Consider the following 21,567-nt stretch of genomic DNA (forward strand, 5'->3'; position numbering starts at 1 on the left):
CTGATAAAAAGCTAAAGATTAAAAGGATCTTCATATTTCAGCACTGCAACAAGCCAACGGATGCATATAAAACAACATAAAAACGACCTAATCACCAGAAGATTAAGTTTCCAGGATGGCCAAGCTAGAACAAAGGCCTGAATCATTTTGAGAATTTGTTGACTGATCTGAAGAGGGCTACAGGAGATGCCCTTTCAACCTGACAATTTTGAAGGAGTGGCTAAACGCTGCTGAGTCAAAGCTTAAGATATCAGTTTAAAGGCTTCCACACTTATTCAAACCCACCATTCCCCCCTAAAATATTCCAGTTTGAGTTGGAGAGATTGAATGTATCATTTAAGAAACACATTTTTTGAAATGATTTGTCATGGTCTGATTTTTTTATTTTCATTTTCTTTTTTGTCACATCATGAATCAAGACCATTTCATGGGGGTCTTTAGACTTTTAATTTTCACTGTATCATAGATGACATAATTTAGTTAGGGTCTGAATCATACATTACAGTAAAATTGTAAGACAGCTCAATTATTCAGTACTAAAACATCGACCATGTCCCAAAACTCGCACTTCCACCCCCGTGGCACTCAGATGCGCGTTCCCGCTGAGGGTTTGAGCGCGTTATGTGTCCAGATTCTCCGAAGCGGTCTTTCGCCCCGCCCCCTTTGCATCCTCGAGTCACACTTCGCCGAAGTGCATTACCCACAATTCATTGCTGCGTGGAACGTTTTGAGCAAAAAGGGGAAAATATACTAAGAATACAAGTCATAAATCAACATATTTTAGTTTTGAGTTTAAAAAGACCTCTACTCTACATTTAAAATCATGCTGCCACTTTAAATAAATGACAGCTCACCCATTTTCGTTTCATAAAATGAACATGAAAGAGTTTTTTACTCATAACTAACTTTTCTAGTTTACTGGGACGGATGAAATGACTTTAACATTTCCCAATCTAAAGCTGAAAATTACCCTCTGTTCACTGGGCACAGTAGCCTAGGTCTTCACCAAGGCTATGAAGTGAATCAACAGCTGTAAACAATTTAAACATTAGTTTACCCAAAAGTGTCTGAGTCCGAAAAAGAAAGCAACCAGTAACAGCTGAAATTGTAAAAAATACAATAAACAAATAGTTATAAAAAATATCAAATGTCTCTTTTATTATTTTTCATTTATTTTCTGTAACAAATGAAAGCAACATCACAAGTGGTGGCCTAGTGGTTAGAGCATTTTACTTTTGTCCTGGAGGTTCTGAGTTCAACTCCCACAGCCTGCCACTCTGGGTCCTTGAGCAAGACCCTTAACCCCAGACTGCTCCCTGGGTGCTGTACAGTGGCAGCCCACTGCTCCCCAAGGGGATGGGTTAAATGCAGAAGTGAATTTCTCAATTGTGAGATCAATAAAGTTCAATTATTATTTGTTTAACATGGTGCTATCATTATTAAAGGCACACAGCATCTGTCTATTGATAGATATTATCATTATTATTGATATTTTAGATTTATTTATTTATGGAAAATTATATATATATATATATATATATATATATATATATATATATATATATATATATATAATTTTCCATTCATTATTCATTCGTGGCAATACTCGCTCTGCTATGCCCAATCCTCTCAAATTTCGGTTTCTGAACTTTATTCCCCTCAAAACGATTGCTTGTTAAAATTGGAAGAATTTTTAGTAGTAAAGAAAGCAAAAACAGTGATGGTCCTGTCATTTTTCGCGTCCTAGTTATGACACAGCAAGTTAATGACATAACCCGTAGTGTCCCAATTCTCCAGTTTTGCACACTGGTAACCTGCGCACTAAGACCCTCATGTGCATTTCCACCAGGTACACACTTCATAGAGGGGCGTAGGCTGTAGTGTGAGTATTGGGACAGAGCCACTGACCTGGCGAATGAAAGTCTGAGGACAAGTCCATGTGTTCCGGTATGTTGGTGTCAGTGATTGGATCTAGAGTGTTTCTGAAGAGAGGAACGTTTGGGTATCCCCCCTGGACCTGTCACTGCTGGAACCCAAACTCAGAAAAGCAAAAGGCAGTGTGAAGAATGGTTGAACTGAAGTAATAGGTATGAAAACCATTTTACTGAAATATAACCAGATGGAAACTTAAAATGCCACAAAATTTCATCAGAATTCTTTATGAATTCCTGGTTCCTGATGGAAAACCAGCTACTACTTAAAGCCTCTGGGTAATCAGGTTGTTAGCGCAGATGGGTTTGGCAGAAAAGAGTTTCAGAATCTAAGCGTTCTGTACCTAGGCCCAATAAATGTACCAATACCTCCCTTCTGGGTCTTTTATCTAGTCCCAGACTACAAAAGGGAAAATCCGATGTTCAAATGTGGTTGTAGGTTCCTAAGAAGTCGACGTCTGCCTCAATGCAGAGTCACTTGCTTTCACATGTAGGCCTACCCTCAATCAGTAATCATTGTCGGGGTTATTTTCACTATATGATTATACTTTGGTGAGAAATAGCTGCATTTAAATTCCATTTTGATATTTCCCTGTTTTACCCTAATTTATTTATTTATTTTTATTTTTATTTATTTTTTTTTTGGGGGGGGGGGGGTTTCCCAACATTAAAATCTGGCTTTTGACATATACCCACAGTAATGAAAGCCTATAAAAAATTAAGCTTAGCTGTGAAACACCAAGGGTCTTACAAACAATCACCTCTCAAATGCAGAGATGCATGTTGCTGTTATTGCCCAGTAGTAAACAACATTCTCATTGCTTCCGCCTGGTCAGCGGACTTCAACAAGTGCGAAACAGTAGGGGGGAATCAAATGTTATGGTTAATTTCTAAACATGTATAGTTTGGGCAATTGTAAGCCCTTTATAATCCTTGTTCTATTTACAGGTCCTATATATGATAAATTAAATGGATTTGCGACCCTAGCTCGTTTATTTAACAGAGACTGTAAATTACATGCAGGGGGTATTTTACCCATATCTCGCTGTGGTGGTAGCGTTTGCAGCGCCGGGGTTTCCGTTACTGATGTGTCGGCCGCGACCGAGCCGAGTCGATGTGCCAGCTCATTTACATGAACAGTCGACTCCGACAGACTATTCTTGGTCTTTTTGATATTAAACATGGTGTGTTTAATATAAACACACCTGTTTAATATAAACACACCACGGTATAATAAAAAGAGATAAACATTTCAACCCATTTGTACCGAGACACAATATAAATAATGTGCCAAGATCATTGCCTCCCACTGAAAAATATAGTGACACAGTATTAAGACACAGGCCTTTTTTAAAGGATAGGGTTATGATAAATCTGCTAATATATCTCCCCTATTAGGTTTCTCCAGATATTGGGAAAAACAGTGACGTGTTACATGTACCTACATGACTTTCAATGACTACATGTCATATCAGTCCTAATGCAAACTGAGGAGTGCAGAATGCGTTGTAGACTATTGCTTGGACTAGTCTAAAAGTGAGTTACAGTAGTACATTTATATCTGTAGCGGGGGGGGGGGGGGGGGGGGTAGAAAGAGAAGATTTATCTAATTAATGTTCATAATAATACATTCTTCTTACACTAACATTCAATATGTTGTTCATATCAATTGAAGTAAAATTACTGTATTAACAAAAAAATATGCATTTAGTAATGCGTTCAGTTAGGATTGCACTTACACAGCTATGAGTTAAATATTAAAAGTAATTTTGATTCTAAGCGAACGAAGTGAAGTTGTTCGGGAGAAGAACGAATCGGTTCTTGCAGGCGTTCTGAGCCAAAACGTCCGGCTCCCGGAAATGGAACGGAAACCCCACCACCAGATTCCGCGCGAAAACACGGCCTGCGCGCCCGAACTGGATATAGCATCCGCGTTAGGAAGCGCCCACAGACTGGCGGGTCACTGTGGAGCCGTGCTGTGTTTAATGACAGCGGGCCGAACGACTTGTTTTAACACTTTTATCTCAACGCAGTTTTATCGTGTGCGTCCTTGTGCTTTCAAGTTGCCTGTTTACGATGCCGTCAAAAACGTCCTTGTCTTTGCCCGACGACGTGAGAAAGAGGTACGGTATTGTTAAAGACATGCTAGCGCCGTGGACGTTATTTGTCTGCATCAACTCTAAAGTCGCAGGCGCGTGCCTGATAACGTGTCCCCGGCCCCTCTCTGCGTGCGGCGGCTGAACCTCGCCGCGTTGCTCGCTGTAGCATCTGCAGCTAGCGTTAGCTTGTTGCCAATGATCCGCTTCAGCTGGTAGTTTTCCTCCCAGTCGGTGTTAGCCCGCTAGCATGGTTAGCCTCACAATGGATGAGGTCGTGTGTGTGTGATTTGGCGCCACTCAGGAAGTTTTCTTATTTATGTTCGCGCGCGTGTATGTGTGTTTTTTCTCTCATTTTCGTTTTAATATTATAACATAAAAGCCAGCGTGCTTCTTTAAACAAAAAGACTGTTGCTGCATTATATCTGTAATGTTTTGATGTGTTGTGGTTATAGGCTGCAGATGCTGGATGATGATGATGGATCTCCAGAGGAGGTAAGTGCAACATAAAAAAATAATAATATTGCTCTCGCTACTTTGCTAGAATCTAATGAATTGATCAAGATTGGTTTCCGATTTTTAAACATTAAATTAACTAGACAAGTTGAATTGAAAATGTTTTTTGTTTTTTTTTTGTTTTTTTAACCTGAAATTCTCATCCCTGTCAACGCATCATCTCAGGATCAGGTGAAGGAGAAGCTGAAGTTGGTGCTGGACTTCCTGCATGATGACGCCCAGGACCAGTTGACCAGCCTGGAGGAAAAAATGAAGAAATCAGAAATCTCAAAGGTCAGAAATCCCCCCCCCCCCCCCCCCCCAAAAAAAAAGGGAGGAGAAAAAATGTTTTTATTTTTGTTGTCCTTCAGCTGACTATTAAGTTACAGTAAATAGATTATACTGTTTTGGAAAAGGAGAAAAAAAATAAATTCCCACGATTAAGTTCCAGAAAGAGAACCTCAAATCTAATGTTTTGTTGAATGGGAACTTTAAGGATGGCTTCCAACGTATGATTAAGGTGCAGATTCTGGGAGTAGAATCTTAGAAATGTGATTTCTTTATATTCCAGGGTCAGTGCAGAGATGTCAACCTATTTATTTAAAAAAACAAAAAAAAAAAAAAATCTGCACATGTACTGTGTATGCACCCAGGACTTGGTCAGGGCTTTCAGCTGATGTAATTCTTGGGGCATGGCACAGAGGCGAACAGCCTGTGGTACGACTGATGGGCCGAGGAAGTCCCGTGTTGCTGTGATCGCAGCCTTCGGCTAATCTGCGTCGTTTGCTCAGACGTGCTTACCGTTCTCGACAACACTCCATGGCGCTCTCATCTAAAACGAGGACTTTGGACCTCTGAGTAAAAGTCAAAACACTCTTTCTCCCTGTGTCTAGGTGAGACACTTGTCATTGTCTCTGGCTCAGCACAGTTCTAGCTTATCGCCTGGATGCGTCTGAGCGTGGAAGCCTTTGAAGCTCGGACTCCAGCTGCAGTCTGCTGCTTGTGCAAAGCTCTGAGTCTGGCTTTTCTTCAGTCCACCTAAGGCCGCGGTTAACCCAGTGGCTTGTGCACCTTTTTCCTTCCACTAAACTTTCCGTTAATATTCTTGGGTATGACTCTGCGAACAGCCAGCTTCCTTTTGGGACTTCTCTTGCCTCTCTGCTGGGAATCTGTCAAGTCAGCAGTCTTAGTCTCGATGGTGTAGGCCGTAACGTAACATATTTGTAGTAAGAATCCCTTTTTATTGGTCTTGTGTGACATTGTAAGTTGTCTTTAATTGGTTTATGGGTTTTAATGAGCAGAAGGCCTGAAATGTATCATTCTGTATATAAGAAATTTTACTAAATTATTCCGTTTTGGAGTAATTTTACCTTTTTCTTTTTTTAATATTTTCTTGATGATATTCTAATTTGTTGAGACGCACCCGTCAACTTCCTGTAACCTTTTTTCCCCTCAGGAGGTTTACATCTCGAAAGTGAAGGTGCTGCTGGGTAAGGAGCTTCACCTGGAAAACGGCTCGCTGGTGGACGGCGCGGAGCAGAACGGGAAGGCCAACGGCTTCGCCAACGGCTCCCACAAAGACAAGGAGGAGGAAGACGTGGAGATGGCGGCGGAGCGAGAGGAGGCGGAGACCAAGTCGCCGGCGGCTCTCAGGGGGAAGGGCGGGCGCAGGAGCAAGGCAAACTCTGAAACGAAAAGTTAGTCTTGGCGTTCATCCCGCAAATCCTGGTTTTCGAGAGAAGGATTCACAAAATCGGTGCATTTTTAAAAAACAAAACAAAAAAAAAAGTTCAAATAAGTAATTTTTTTCCCCCCACAATTCTTTTTGTAGAATCGCCGACCAGTACAAGAGTGACGAGAAACAGCGGGAAGCAGCCGACCATCCTGTCCATGTTCTCTAAAGTGTACGTATTGGCTTTATTGCTTATGTTCTCCACCGGGAGGCTAAATGTTTCTCTTGGGAAAGGGCTGTCATGATAATGAGTTGATCTCACGATAAATTTCGATCATGATTAATTAAAACAATTGCGATAATTTGCACATGTATTTTTTTTTTCTCCTCTCTGAGACTCTATAACAAAAGGTTTCAATGTGATGCATCAGCGTCTACTCGCCACATCTGTGTTACCTCTGTATAAGGAGTTAAATCTTGTTTTAGTTAGGCACGTGTTCTAAGAGCCTCGTGAGGAGAGCCAGAGAAACGACAGTTGGTAAAGAAAGTGGAACTGCTGCATTGTGGGAGTTTTTTGGATTTAAGCCAAATGACGGCGGCCAACCGCTTAATCTATCTGAGTCGTTCTCAAGAGGATGTGCTTGGGTTATTATTTCATTATCATATTGGTTGAAAAAGGTCTCCAGATGTCAATATTATGGTTTATCGTGATATTTTTTTGGGGAAGATTTATCGTCCAGCAAAATTTATCGTGACAGGCCCACTTGGGAAGTGGCGGGATTTTTAAATAGATGTGCCTTTTTTGCAGTCAGAAGCGTAAATCTGAGGACCTGAACGGAGAGGCCGTCAACGGAGCAAACGAGCCGAAGACGGAGGAGGACGCCGAAGAGGTGACGTTCTTATCGGCCAGTGGGAAGTCTGAATGTCTGCTCAGGTTGGCACTTTCAGGGTTTCGCTAACAATCGTTTTCCACGTTGTCGCAGACTCAGGAGGAGAAGCGCCTCAAGGTGGAGTCTGATGAAACGTAGGTAACATCCACCCGGAAGCTTTCTCATCCTGGACCCAATGTTTGCTTTACAGACCTTCTTTTTCTTTTTTTTGCAGACCTGCTGCAGATGAGTCGAAATCCAAAATTGCGAAGCCAGGACCCGCTGCGAAGGTATCGGCACGGTCCTTTTTAAACGTCGACGAAGCGGTGGCAGGTGGCGGCTTTTAATTTTCTTTTTCTTCTCACCAGACGCCACCGCCCAAATGTCCTGACTGCAGGCAGTATCTGGACGACCCCGATCTGAAGCTGTTTCAGGGCGATCCGGACAACGCGGTGAGACCTTCGCATTTTTCGGGGGGTTTTCGCTGTCGGGTAGAGCTCGTTTAACCGGTTTTAATCCCCAACGTTCTTTCTTTGCATCCTCAGCTTGAAGAGCCAGAGATGCTGACTCACGAGAGTTTGTCTCTGTTCGAATCCAACGAGGACGGCTTTGAGAGCTACGAGAATCTGCCCCAACACCGCATCACAAACTTCAGGTAGGTGCTCCCGCCCGGCTTCGCTCTCGCCGACGGGCGGCTCCTGGGAGCGGCGGGCTAACGGCGGCGTGTCGTGTCTTTGCAGCGTGTACGACAAGCGCGGCCACCTCTGCCCGTTCGACTCCGGGCTGATCGAGAAGAACGTGGAGCTGTACTTCAGCTGCTACGTGAAACCCATCTATGACGACAGCCCGGGCCTGACCAGTAGGGCTGCCGCCTCCATTCGGCGCGGTCACGTTCGTTAGCCTCCGCGCGGCGTGGGCTAATCTCCTCTCTGCTGTCTCTCAGGTGGCGTTTTTGCCAGGAAGCTCGGGCCCATCAACGCCTGGTGGATAACCGGCTTCGACGGCGGGGAGAAGGCTTTGATCGGGTTCACGACGTGTAGGTGACGCTTCTGCTATCGCCAAATGCTCGCCCGTGTCTGCGCCCCCCCCCCCCCCCCCCCCGCTAATGTCCTCTGCGCCATCTGTGCAGCTTTCGCCGACTACATCCTGATGGAGCCCAGCGAGGAGTACGCGCCCATCTTCGCCCTGATGCAGGAGAAGATCTACATGAGCAAGATCGTGGTGGAGTTCCTGCAGAAAAACCCAGACGTCTCCTACGAGGACCTTCTCAACAAGATCGAGGTGAGCCTTCGTCCGCCGCGTTCCTCAGCGCGCGCCTCGCGCCGCCGCACGATGCTGACCAGCCTCTTTCCCCCCCGCCGCCCGCAGACCACCGTCCCCCCGGCGGGGCTGAACTTCAACTGCTTCACCGAAGACACGCTGCTGCGCCACGCCCAGTTCGTGGTGGAGCAGGTGGAGAGCTACGACGAGGCCGGCGACTCGGACGAGCAGCCCATCATCGTCACACCCTGCATGAGAGATCTGATCAAACTGGCCGGAGTCACGCTGGGAAAGAGGTACGGCTCAAGATGGTTTGACTGTCGGCTACAAAAAAAGCTTCTCTTTTTATTTATTTTCTTCTTTAACGTTGATATTCCTGTATTTATACTCTTCGCCCCCCCGTCTCCCAGATGTCTAATACTCCTTTAACATTTCCTAATGCAGCATGCAGCTGTACTGGTAGGTAGGCCTTGCTGTGATTACACTTTTAGCTTGTTGGTTGGTGTGTTTGTGTGACGCATATCCAGTTTCAAAGCTCAAAGTGAGATTCATGCAAACATCTTTTTATTTCTTTTTTTGAACCAGGATTTTGTTTCACATTCTAATTTTCCGGATTTTTAGCTGGAACTATGGCTATTTAAAGTAGTAGGTAGTAGGGCTGGACGATAGTTCAATAACAATATATATCGATCATCGTATATCAATGATGGGGGAAAAAAGAGTCAGTAAAAAGTTCAATAGAATAAAAGTTTTCCTTCATTTTGCATTCTAGTCATGTAGGTTAATATTACAGTCATTAAATCCTCTCAACCAATCACTACGCAGACCCAGGAACCAAGCTCTGTCACTAAGCCCCGCCCCCTTCAGAGTTCAGAGAGCACAGGTTCTTTTTTTATTTTTTAAAAACTTCCAGGTTTGGTTTAAAAAGTTGGATGAATAAAGGTTTGAGTTTGAATTCAGTGTTAGTGTATTTTGTATCTAAAAATTGGTTGCTAAGCAACAGGATAAAATGGTCAGTGCTGCACTTAAAACATATATTTTAAATTAATTATTGCTAATTATCGATATCGATCAATAGGATTTCTATTTTATCAATATGCTTTTTTTTTTCTGTATCGACCAGCCCTAGTAGGTAGGCGTGTGACTCGGTGCCAGTAAGATGCATCACTGGTTCCAGGTTGTAGTCGCATGTTTTTAGAGCAGTCTAGTTTTACCCGCTGTAAAAATGTACATTATGTTTCCTTTTGGTTGAAGTAATGAAAAACTGACGTGCGTTAGAGTTGGGTGTCTCTAGAGTAGGAAACGGGCAGATGACTTATTAAAGGTTCAACTGAAAGGCTGGGATGTCGGCTACTTTCACAATAAAGTGCTTTATTTTTTATTTTCTTATTTTTTCCCCATCCTGAGTGTATTTGTTCAGCATTTTTGTTTTGCTTGGCGCGTTGCATGACCCGACGCTGTGGTTTAAACGGCCAGAGGCTCCATAACGCCATCGCTCCACGCGTGATGACCCTTCAAATTAAAAGCCTCCCTTCTGTTTGCAGGCGAGCCGCCAGAAGACAGGCCATCCGCCACCCAACCAAGATAGAGAAGGACAGTAAGGGGCCGACCAAGGCCACCACCACCAAGCTGGTCTACCAGATTTTCGACGCCTTCTTCGCCGATCAGATAGAGCAGAACGATAAAGAGGGCGGGGCCAAACGTCAGCGCTGTGGAGTCTGTGAAGTGAGTCGATGACGCTTCTGTTTTAAAGACTAGCTACGATGGGCCTTCTCTCTATCTAAACGCATTCTGGTTTTCTTACCGTCCCTAGGTGTGCCAATCTCCTGACTGTGGCAAGTGCGCAGCCTGCAAGGACATGATCAAGTTTGGAGGCAGCGGTAAAAGCAAGCAAGCTTGTAAGCAGAGAAGGTGAGGATGTTTAAAGCAAGAAGCACGTTTTATTAGTTTTTCTGGTTTTGGTCTCATTGGGCTTCTGCTAACTTTGTGTTTTATACTTGTTTTTTTTTTTTTGTTTTTTTTTAGATGTCCAAATCTTGCTGTAAAGGAGGCTGAAGATGATGAGAACATTGAGGAGGAAGACGTTCCAGCAGAGAAGGCCAAAAAGGTTCTTCAAACCAAGAAAAAGAGGCAGACCCAGTCCAAACTGGCATGGATCGGCGAGCCTGTCGAGGTAGGCTCTCTCTTTCCCTTTTGTAGCAGAACAAGGTTGAATTTTCTGGCAAAACCTGCAACTTTGGGCTTTTGGACCATTGATGGGTCCACTATTTAAAATAATTTTTATAAGAGAAACCTTTTCTTTTCTCATTCTTGGGGGAAATCTGCCTCTAAAAATGCTGTGGTGCTGGTGCTCTGCCAGCAGGTGGCGGTAATCGACTCAAAACGCAGCAACAGCAGCTGCAGACGGAGGATTGTCCCAAAAAATTTTTCCTTTGACACAGCTTGTGGTTTTCTCTCTGTCATCAACATCTGCAGCTTATGTTTTTGACGTTTGATAGAAAAAATCATGAAGTGAAACAGATTAATTTGAAACGCTTTAGTTGTCGCATGTTGAGGATTCTAGCACAGAAAGCCAGAGCGGTTGTTTGCAAATTGTCCATCTTTCTTTTTAAATTTCAGGGTATCCAGTCCACTTGTATACAAAACAAACATTTTAAAAACAAAGCTAACTCTAAAAGCTTTTTTTTTAAATAATAAGACATAGTTTGTGTGTGGATGACGGGTACCAACTGGAGCAAAAAATCTGCGTTATTACTAAACGTACTTGTAATTTCCGGCTGCTTCTCTTCAGACCGCGGGGAAGAGGCAGTACTACAAGAAGGTCTCCTTGAACGACGAAGTGCTGGAAGTGGGCGACTGCGTCTCCGTCTCATCAGACGATCCCTCCATGCCTATCTATCTAGCAAGGTTTGGCGTTTCTTCGACGCATCTGTAACATTTAAGTCCGTCTTCTAAATCTGTGCATCTCTGACGAGACGTTCCTCTCCAGGATCACGTCGTTGTGGGAGGACAACAACGGGAAGATGTTTCACGCCCACTGGTTCCTCCGTGGGATTCACACGGTGCTCGGAGAGTCCTCCGATCCTCTGGAGCTCGTCATCGTCGACGAATGCGAAGACATGCTGCTCAACTATGTGCAGGGAAAAGTGAACGTTATGTACAAAGCCCCGTCAGACAACTGGTGCATGGAGGTAACGGCGCCGCCGCCCCTCGTGTTGCCCGTTTGTGTTGAATTTGGTTTGTTTAGAAGTAGGGCTGAACAATTAATCGCAATTTAAATAACACAATTTTCAAATCGCAGAGGTCTGCAATTTTTTTGGCAGTGTAACAATTAATGGATCAGACACGTCCTTTTGCTGTTGTTAATATGTTTAAAGTGGGTTTGCTCCACATGGAAGGGAAGAGAGTTGCAGCAGTGAGATAATCTAATTTTATTATTTGTTTTAGAGTTTATATAATCATACTGTTTTACCAGAAACTTTCAGGAATCTCACCATAGCATTAAGTACGATGAAACTGATTAATACATAGACTTGTTTGTTGGTTTCACAAGGATTGATGTCCAATTCAACAAGCTATTTTCTTGAATGATAATATTCAGATTAATAAAAACTGTTAAATTACTTGTTTTAAATAGTCCTTGTTTACGAACATCTTTACCTACAGGCCATTTTTGTTGCTTGTGGTTAATGCGGAGAAAAGTCAAAATTAAAGCGCAATTATGGTTAAAATATATCGCAGTATAGATTTTTGCCAAAATCGTACAGCCCTAATATGTTTAAAAAGACATGATAAATTAAACTGAAAATAAATAATTGCATTAAATCGCAATATTAAGATAAAAAAAATGGCAATTAGATTATTTTCCAAAAATCGTTCAGCCCTATTTAGAAGTCCGTTTGTCTGTTTCAGGGAGGCATCGATGTTGACCTGAAGGTAATCGAGGACGATGGGAAGAGTTTCTTCTATCAGTTCTGGTATGATACGGAGTTTGCCCGATTTGAGACGCCTCCCAAGACCGAACAGTCGGAAGACTGCAAGTTCAGGTGAAAACTTTTAAAACGGCGTTTATTGATTTTTATTTCTCTAGTTTTTATGAAGCCGCTGCATCAACTCGGCCGTATTTTTTCCTTCAGATTCTGTGGCAGCTGCACCCGCATCAAGGAGCGAGACGAGAAGGGAGTGCCCCGTGCGTTTGAGCCGCTGGAGAACGAGGACAGCGACAACAAGGCTCTGTATGCGATGGCCTGCTTCAAAGGAGAGCAGTTCAGGGTCGGAGACAGCGTCTACCTGCCCCCTGAAGCCTTTAGCTTTAGGTGAGGGAGGGGATTATTTATTTTTCCTTCTTATTTAGATTTACATAGTGGAAAATTGGATTTATGTAAATCTGACTATAGTATAGAGAAGACTCCCATGGAGGCTTAGAAATCTGATCCCTTGTAATGGTAACACTGGTTCCCTTCTTAAAAAATTGGGACCGCCGCTCAATCGATTTTGTCCTGGATAAAAAGGAACAGATGCAAACAATGATTATGAGCCAAATAATCATTAAATTGAGTCTCGACCTGTCTTTGTACACTAATGATGGGGCTAATTTGTACAGCACTATTCATGCACCAGGTCATACAAAGATGAAGAAAAGTACGAGAAAGACTCTAAAAGAATTCTAGAAAATTTAAGCACCAAATTAAAAAAGGAAACATTTATGCAAATTTAAAACAAATGACAAATGTTAAACCTGCTGCAATGAATGTATTCAGTGCCGACTTTTTAAGAAGCCAACACTTTCTGCAGAGCTCCGTTCTGATCCAAGGAAACTGAGTAAACTGGTTTCTGGTGACCTGGGGGTTCTAGACGATTCAGCCAAAAACAAGACATTAAAATGTCTCCTTTTTACAAACAGGGAGCCTGTGCAGTGATTTAAGGACTGTTGTGATGTGATCCACTGTCCCTAGGGCTGGACGATATTGGGGGGGAAAAAAGCATTTTTGATAAAATAGAAATCCTATTGATCGATTGATAATTGTCAACAAATTCAAAACGTATATCTTAAGTGCAGCCTTGGCCATTTTACGCTGTTGCTTAGTGACCTATTTTTTGGTGAAGGACACACAAACACTGAATTCAAACGGCATGTTTTTTAAAAAAAAAGAAAAAAAACGCCTCTGAATTTTTTGAAGGAGGTGCAACTTGGTGCCAGCCTGGGTCTGCGTTGTGATTGGTTGGGAGGATGTAATGACCGTAATATTAACCTACATGGCTAGAACGCAAAAGGATGGAAAACTATTATTTTATTGAACTTTTTATTGGCCCTTTTTTTTTTATATATATATATATATATATATATATATATATTGTTGATATACGTCTATGGATCGATATATATTGTTGTTGAATTATCATCCGGCCCTACATAGTCCTGATTTTTACTCAGGGAATTATACGTGTTCTTAGTGAATGCTCCTGAAAACAATGAATTATTCTGAGATTTAGACTATTAACGACTAAAAAAAAAAAAAAAAAAAATCACGTGATCTGATGCCTGTTTCTGGTTTTCAGCGTGAAACCAGCCAGCCCAGTGAAACGCTCCCACAGGAAAGAGGACGTGGATGAAGATCTGTATCCAGAGTATTACAGGAAGTCCTCAGACTACATCAAGGGGTCCAACCTGGACGCTCCGGAGCCTTTCCGTGTCGGTCGCATCAAAGAGATCTTCTACCACCGCCGCAGTAACGGCAAAGCCGACACCTCAGAGGTCAAGCTGAGACTCTACAAGTTCTACAGGTAGACGTTTCCTTCATTTTCAGGAACTTTTTTTTAAGGGGTTGGGAGTTCAGAGCGTTTGAAGATATTTGTGTCGCCAACCAGGCCGGAGAACACGCACAGAGGCGTCAAAGCCAGCTACCACACGGACGTCAATCAGCTCTACTGGAGCGACGAGGAAGTGACGGTGAACATGTCGGAGGTACTGGGACGCTGTCAGGTGGAGTACGCCGAAGACCTGAACGAGTCGGTCCACGATTACTCCAGCGGTGGACCCGACCGCTTCTACTTCCTGGAGGTAGTAAACTACTTCTTAGTTTTTTCTGCTGATGATTTTGTGTTGAGTTGAGCATCTCGTGTCTAAACTTTGCTCTCTTGCAGGCTTACAGCGCTAAATCGAAGAGTTTTGAAGATCCTCCCAACCACGCCCGCTCCTCTGTGCATAAAGGGAAGGGGAAGGGCAAAGGAAAAGGTTGGTTCTCAGAACATTAAGAGCCCACACGCCGGTGTTTGTGTCTTCTTAAACCCGTTGCTGACAGAAATCTGACTTGCCGCTCATCAGGTAAAGGCAAAGGAAAGGCGTCACAAGACTCTCAGGAGTCCCGCACAGAACCCCAGACTCTGAAAGTACCCAAGTATCGGACTCTGGACGTGTTCTCCGGCTGCGGCGGGCTCTCCGAGGGCTTCCACCAGGCTGGTAAGCGGCCCCTCGCGTTTTCAGTCGCCCGCGACACGCGATCGAGCGCGTCGCTCAAACGTCCCCCCCCCCACCTGTCGCCTCCAGGTATCTCCGAGACCCTGTGGGCCATCGAGATGTGGGAGCCGGCGGCCCAGGCGTTCAGGCTCAACAACCCCGGCACCACGGTGTTCACCGAGGACTGCAACGTCCTCCTGAAGCTGGTCATGTCCGGAGAAAAGACCAACTCCCTCGGCCAGAAGCTGCCCCAGAAGGGGGACGTGGAGATGCTCTGCGGCGGCCCCCCCTGCCAAGGCTTCAGCGGGATGAACCGCTTCAACTCTCGCACCTACTCCAAGTTCAAGAACTCGCTCGTGGTGTCCTATCTGAGGTGGGTGTCTCTCCGTCCGTGAGTCGCCGTTTCTGACGCCGCCGGGCGCTTCGGACCGCTGACCCAGTTGGGGACTGCTCCTCCTTGCAGTTACTGCGACTACTACCGGCCGAAGTTCTTCCTGCTGGAGAACGTGAGGAACTTCGTGTCGTTCAAGAACTCCATGGTCCTGAAGCTGACGCTGCGCTGCCTGGTGCGGATGGGCTACCAGTGCACGTTCGGAGTCCTTCAGGTGGGTACCGCGCCGGTTTCTTTCGCGGCGCAAATGTCCCGCCGAAAACCAGATCCCTGAGCGAGCTCTGTCGTGTCCCGCCCTGCAGGCCGGTCAGTACGGCGTGGCCCAGACCCGGCGCCGGGCGATCATCCTGGCCGCCGCTCCCGGGGAGAAGCTGCCTCGCTATCCGGAGCCGCTGCACGTGTTCGCTCCCAGGGCCTGCTCGCTCACCGTGGCGGTGGACGAGAAGAAATACGTCAGCAACGTCACACGGTACCGGAACACCTTTGACCCTTCCGCGGCGCCAATTTTAATGGTCTATAACAGGCCCGTATTAAGACAATGTGGTGCCCCTGGGCACTATAACTCAAAGCCCCCCCACCCCGCCCCCCTTACCCGTGCTGTCCTCCGGTCAAAAACATCAGACATAATCAAGGGGATTTCTGTAATGTAATTTACTATTTACTAACTTACACAACTACATGTAGGCATATGAGCAGTGAGCAATATTCAAATATCTCATTTTAAAATGTTGAAAAAAATCTTGATTCATTCATCATTAGGCCCGAGCAGCGAAGCGCTGCGAAGGCCTATTGTTTCTGTGTTGTTTCTTATTATTATTATTATTATTATTATTTTTATTCTGCCCCCCTAAAGAGGGGCCTTTTTGGGGGCTTTATCATATTCAAAAACTCACCAAACTTTGCAGATGCATGGTGACTGTTTAAAAATTTTGTATTTTAAGGTCGTCACAAAAATCTAAAGAAAAATGCCTCAACGGCGCCACCTAGAAATTTTCAAAGGACCCTTTGCTATTCACTTACTTCATCGTAGATTAATGAAATTTTGTACAGTTGTAGATCTAAGCAAGACGCTCAGAATTTACAATAAACGTCATAGTGCAAATATCACAGGAAGTCGGCCATTTTAGATTGAAGGTCGTAATTTTACCTCATTTTTTACGTTTACAGCATTGGTATTTGATCGAACTCGTCCTAGGGATTTCGAGCGAGCGGCTTGAAACTCGGTCAGTCTGATCATAAGGCATGGCCAATTAAAAGTTATCAAAACGGTGAGTTTTTGAGCATGTTGAAGGGGCGTTAGCAGGGGTCAAAGTTCACCTACTCGCCACAAAACAGAAAACTGTTATATCTCCTACACAGAAACACACAGAGGCACCAAACTTTCTGTGATTGATCATCATCGGGTCTTCTACAATATCCAATGGTCAAATGATGACATCACTTTGGCCACGCCCCCTGACAATAGGAAAAACTGTTATATCTCCTACACAGAAACACACAGAGGCACCAAACTTTCTGTGATTGATCATCATCGGGTCCTCTACAATATCCAATAGTCAAATGATGACATCACTTAGGCCACGCCCCCTGACAACAGGAAAAACTGCTATATCTCCTACACAGAAACACACAGAGGCACCAAACTTTCTGTGATTGATCATCATCGGGTCTTCTACAGTATCCAATGGTCAAATGATGACATCACTTAGGCCACGCCCCCTGACAACAGGAAAAACTGTTTTATCTCCTACACAGAAACACACAGAGGCACCAAACTTTCTGTGATTGATCATCATCGGGTCTTCTACAATATCCAATAGTCAAATGATGACATCACTTAGGCCACGCCCCCTGACAACAGGAAAAACTGTTATATCTCCTACACAGAAACACACAGAGGCACCAAACTTTCTGTGATTGATCATCATCGGGTCTTCTACAATATCCAATGGACAAATGATGACATCACTTAGGCCACGCCCCCTGACAACAGGAAAAACTGCTATATCTCCTACACAGAAACACACAGAGGCACCAAACTTTCTGTGATTGATCATCATCGGGTCTTCTACAATATCCAATGGTCAAATGATGACATCACTTAGGCCACGCCCCCTGACAACAGGAAAAACTGCTATATCTCCTACACAGAAACACACAGAGGCACCAAACTTTCTGTGATTGATCATCATCGGGTCTTCTACAATATCCAATGGTCAAATGATGACATCACTTAGGCCACGCCCCCTGACAACAGGAAGTGTCATGTTTTATTGTCCATGGCTTTTACAGGCAATTCATGTCGTGAATACATTACATAAATAAGATAATAATTCTTAGTCAGAGGAAATCCAAGGCAAAAACAGTTAGAAAAGTTTTGGGTTCATATTTAATCAGAGTGAGACATCACAACTTTGTTAGATCTCTATGTGAATTACGTGAGATAGTGAGTGCTCTCACCTTAAAAAAAGATCTTTGACGTATTTTGCTCCGGTTAAAAGCTGCTTTTCAGCGATGAAGCTAGGGAAACTGCTAATGTTGAAGTTGAATTTGTTCTACACGCTTCTGCCTTGGAAAAATATTCGTCTTTTTACAAAAACAATGTTTAAAGCCAGATTTGGGAACAAAGGTCATTCAGAGAATGCAAGAAAAGGAAGCTTTTGTGGGGAACTTTTGTCCTAGCTGTCTAGCTGCATATGGCCCCAGGACAGCACAATAGTTTTCTTGAAGTTTAATTTTGGAGAAGTAGAAACAAGTATTAATTTCAAAAGGTAGGTAAAAAAGGAAAAAAGTTTTTACAAAATCTTAAAATGTTGGATAGTTGTTATTTCCATCTTGCTGTGAAAATTGGTGAAATATTATCATTTTTAATGCTTAGATATAAAATCGCAAGGCCATTACTAAAATTGCCTTTTGTTGAAAATGTTTTTTGGCATACCATACTTTATATTTATAGGTAGCCTAGATGTGCATAATAAAAGAGTGGAACTAAAACCTGGTCTAAAATTATTATGGAGCTTTAACTTGCTAAGAGTAATACTGTTAGATGATTATATCTTTAAAATGAGATAACTGTCTCAAAAAATGTGATAGTTTATTTGGTCTGAAGAGATGATGCAATTCAATGTTATTTATATAGCGACAATTCATGAAATATGTCATCTCAAGGCACTTTACAACGTCAAAATCAATCAGATTATACAGATTGGGTCAGATTATACACAAAAATTCCTATATAAGGGAACCAGTTCATTGCATCAAAGTCTTGACATGTAGCATTCTCTCTTGAAGAAGCGTAGAGCCACAGGGAGAGTCGTCTGCATTGTCCATGGCTTTGCAGCAATCCTACCTACTGAGCAAGCATGAAGCGACAGCAGGAAAAAAAACTCCCCATTAACGGGAAGGAAAAACCTCCAGCAGAACCGGGCTCAGTATGAACGGTCATCTGCCTCGACAGACTGGGGGTTACAGAAGACAGAGCAGAGACACAACAAGAGAGACAAAAAAAGCACAGAAGTTCTACATTAGATGGTAGTAGCGGGTGATCTGTCTTCCCTGGATGAAGCCACAGCTAACAGAACGCCAGACCAGGTGTGCCTACTATGAAGAAAAAAGAAAAATCAAAAAGTTAAAAGCTGAAATTACAACAGTCATTCAAAATTGAAGAACAATAGACCCTGATGTCCTGCAGTAGCCTAAACCTAGAGCAGCATAACTATAGAGGTAGCTCAGGGTAACATGAGCCACTCTAACTATAAGCTTTTTAAAAAAGGAAAGTCCAGCTTCTAGTGGAGAAGTTCAAGTATCTTGGGGTCTTGTTCACGAATGAGGGGAAGATGGAGCGGGAGATCGACAGGCGGATTGGTGCGGCGTCTGCTGTGAAGCGGGCGCTATACCGGTCCGTTGTGGTGAATCTGCACCAGATTTTTTGTGAGTCGTGGGGGAGCGCTGCCGAACACGTTCGTGTAAATCGCCCAGTGGACGGGCGGGCAAAATGCGTGACAGCATCTGCGGTGGCGGGCGGCCGGCGGTGCGCAAATCCCAGCGGTGGCCAAGGCCGGAGCGGCGCTTTGCTGCGAGGGCCGCTCATCACCGCTTGCGGTTTTAATTAGGCCCGAGCAGCGAAGCGCTGCGAAGGCCTATTGTATCTGTAGTGTTAATTATTATTATTATTATTCTGCCCCCCTAAAGAGGGGCCTTTTTGGGGGCCTTACCTTTTTCAAAAACTCACCAAACTTTGCAGATGCATGGTGACTGTTTAAAAATTTTGTATTTTAAGGTCATCACAAAAATCAAAAGAAAAATGCCTCAACGGCGCCACCTAGAAATTTTCAAAGGACCCTTTGCTATTCACTTACTTCATCGTAGAGACATGAGATTTGGTACAGTGGTAGAGCTCACCAAGACGCTCAGAATTTACAATTAATGTCATAGTGCAAATATCACAGGAAGTCGGCCATTTTAGATTGAAGGTCTGATTTTGACCTGATTTTTGACGTTTACAGCATTGGTATTTGATCGAACTCCTCCTAGGGATTTTGAGCGAGCGGCTTGAAACTCGGTCAGTCTGATCATAAGGCATGGCCAATTAAAAGTTATCAAAACGGTGAGTTTTTGAGCATGCTGAAGGGGCGTTGGCAGGGGTCAAAGTTCACCAACTCGCCATGAAACACAAAACTGTTATATTTCATACACAAAAACTCACAGAGCCACCAAACTTTCAGTAGTTGATCACCACTAGGTCTTCTTTAATATCCAATGGTCAAATGATGACATTGCTTAGGCCACGCCCCCTGACAACAGGAAGTGTCATGTTTTGTTGTAAGCGGTCGCTATGTTACCCCTCTGAGCTAATCAACATGAAACTGTGTCAAGAGACAGAAGACATATTGGTGTGTTGTGGATTCCAGACATATTGGTGTGTTGTGGATTCCAGCCCCAAGTGGATTCCATGGAGCAGGGCGGCGTGGTGGCGTGGGGAAGTCACATCAAACCATATATTTTTAATCTTTTGACAGCATTATTTGCTCAAACCTGTCCACCAGGTGGCAGCAAGAGACCACAAATAAACCACAAACCAAGTTGTCTTGTTCAGTAAGGCAAGGCAAGGCAAATTTATTTATATAGCACAATTCAGTACAAAGACAATGCAAAGTGCTTTACATGATTAAAATATAGCAAAATAAAACAGAATAAAAGTAAGTAGGTAGGAATAAAATGTAGATAGAAAAAAGAACAAAAAAGTGGTGATTCAGTTAACTAGAACAGTTGAAGGCAATCCTAAACAAATGTGTTTTTAATCTTGATTTAAAGGAACTCAGGCTTTACGCACCTTTACAATTTTCTGGAAGTTTGTTCCAGATCAGTGGAGCATAGGAACTAAATGCTGCTTCTCCTTGTTTAGTTCTGGTTCTAGGTATGCAGAGTAGGCTAGAGCCAGAAGACCTTAATGGTCTGGATGGTTAATACACTGATAACAAGTCTGATGTATTTAGGTGCTAAGCCATTCAGGGATTTATAGACGAACAGAAGTTTTTAAAGTCTATTCTCTGATATACAGGGAGCCATGGAAGGACTTTAGAACTGGGGTGATGTGCTGTACTTTCTTAGTCTTAGTGAGGACGCGGGCAGGAGCGTTCTGGATCAGCTGCAGCTGTCTGATCCACTTTTTAGGCAGGCCTGTGAAAACACCGTTGCACCGTTGCAAATATAAACGCATGGATTAGTTTTTCCAGATCCTGCTGAGACATTAGTCCTTTAATCCTGGAAATGTTTTTCAGGTGATAGAAAGCTGACCTTGTAACTTTCTTTAGATGCTTTTGGAGGTTCAGGTCTGAGACCATTACTACTCCAAGATTTCGGGCCTGATCAGTGGTTCCTAGCTGAAGCGACTGAAGCTGTGTGTTAACTTTTGATCTCTCCTCTATTGGTCCAAATATTATTACTTCTGTTTCGTTTTTATTCAACTGAAGAAAATTTTGGCACATCCATGCATTGATTTCTTCTAGGCATTTACTCAGTGCTTGAACTGGTTCATAGTCACCTGGTGACATGGTGATGTAGAGCTGTGTGTCGTCTGCATAGTTATGGTAGCTGATGTTGTTGTTCCTTATGATCTGAGCTAGAGGAGCATGTAGATATTGAATAGGAGGGGACCCAAGATGGACCCTTGGGGAACCCCACATGTGATTTTTGTAATCTTCGATGTAAAGTTACCTACTGATACAAAAAAGTCCCTGTCCTTTAAGTAGGATTTAAACCAATGGAGAGCTGTACCACAGAGGCCGACCCAGTTCTCCAGGCGCTCTAACAGAATGGAGTGATCAACAGTATCAAATGCTGCACTGAGGTCCAATAGAACCAGCACTGTGGTTCTTCCACAGTCTGTATTTCTAT

The 21,567-nt window shown here is 43.5% G+C and overlaps 1 protein-coding gene across 1 annotated transcript in view; it reads left to right on the forward strand.

Moving 5' to 3' along the window:
* The first annotated feature begins 3,828 nt into the window (after positions 1-3,828).
* The window catches only part of dnmt1 (DNA (cytosine-5-)-methyltransferase 1), a 28,233-nt gene continuing 10,494 nt past the window's right edge, over positions 3,829-21,567 (forward strand). The window contains exons 1-28 of the mRNA XM_012878588.3: positions 3,829-4,054; positions 4,483-4,522; positions 4,709-4,816; positions 5,979-6,219; positions 6,354-6,426; positions 7,003-7,084; positions 7,178-7,218; positions 7,299-7,353; positions 7,432-7,515; positions 7,609-7,718; positions 7,804-7,922; positions 8,007-8,099; positions 8,193-8,344; positions 8,432-8,619; positions 9,868-10,048; positions 10,137-10,234; positions 10,349-10,496; positions 11,115-11,230; positions 11,313-11,514; positions 12,236-12,369; positions 12,460-12,639; positions 13,883-14,107; positions 14,192-14,384; positions 14,468-14,558; positions 14,649-14,783; positions 14,871-15,153; positions 15,244-15,385; positions 15,474-15,640. Of these exons, the coding sequence (XP_012734042.2) occupies positions 4,008-4,054; positions 4,483-4,522; positions 4,709-4,816; positions 5,979-6,219; positions 6,354-6,426; positions 7,003-7,084; positions 7,178-7,218; positions 7,299-7,353; positions 7,432-7,515; positions 7,609-7,718; positions 7,804-7,922; positions 8,007-8,099; positions 8,193-8,344; positions 8,432-8,619; positions 9,868-10,048; positions 10,137-10,234; positions 10,349-10,496; positions 11,115-11,230; positions 11,313-11,514; positions 12,236-12,369; positions 12,460-12,639; positions 13,883-14,107; positions 14,192-14,384; positions 14,468-14,558; positions 14,649-14,783; positions 14,871-15,153; positions 15,244-15,385; positions 15,474-15,640 (3,728 nt within the window). The 5' untranslated portion in view covers positions 3,829-4,007. The remainder of the gene's footprint in view (positions 4,055-4,482; positions 4,523-4,708; positions 4,817-5,978; positions 6,220-6,353; positions 6,427-7,002; positions 7,085-7,177; positions 7,219-7,298; positions 7,354-7,431; positions 7,516-7,608; positions 7,719-7,803; positions 7,923-8,006; positions 8,100-8,192; positions 8,345-8,431; positions 8,620-9,867; positions 10,049-10,136; positions 10,235-10,348; positions 10,497-11,114; positions 11,231-11,312; positions 11,515-12,235; positions 12,370-12,459; positions 12,640-13,882; positions 14,108-14,191; positions 14,385-14,467; positions 14,559-14,648; positions 14,784-14,870; positions 15,154-15,243; positions 15,386-15,473; positions 15,641-21,567) is intronic.

This window comes from Fundulus heteroclitus, chromosome 16 (assembly GCF_011125445.2).
Source record: "Fundulus heteroclitus isolate FHET01 chromosome 16, MU-UCD_Fhet_4.1, whole genome shotgun sequence".
Classification (NCBI taxonomy): Eukaryota; Metazoa; Chordata; class Actinopteri; order Cyprinodontiformes; family Fundulidae; genus Fundulus; species Fundulus heteroclitus.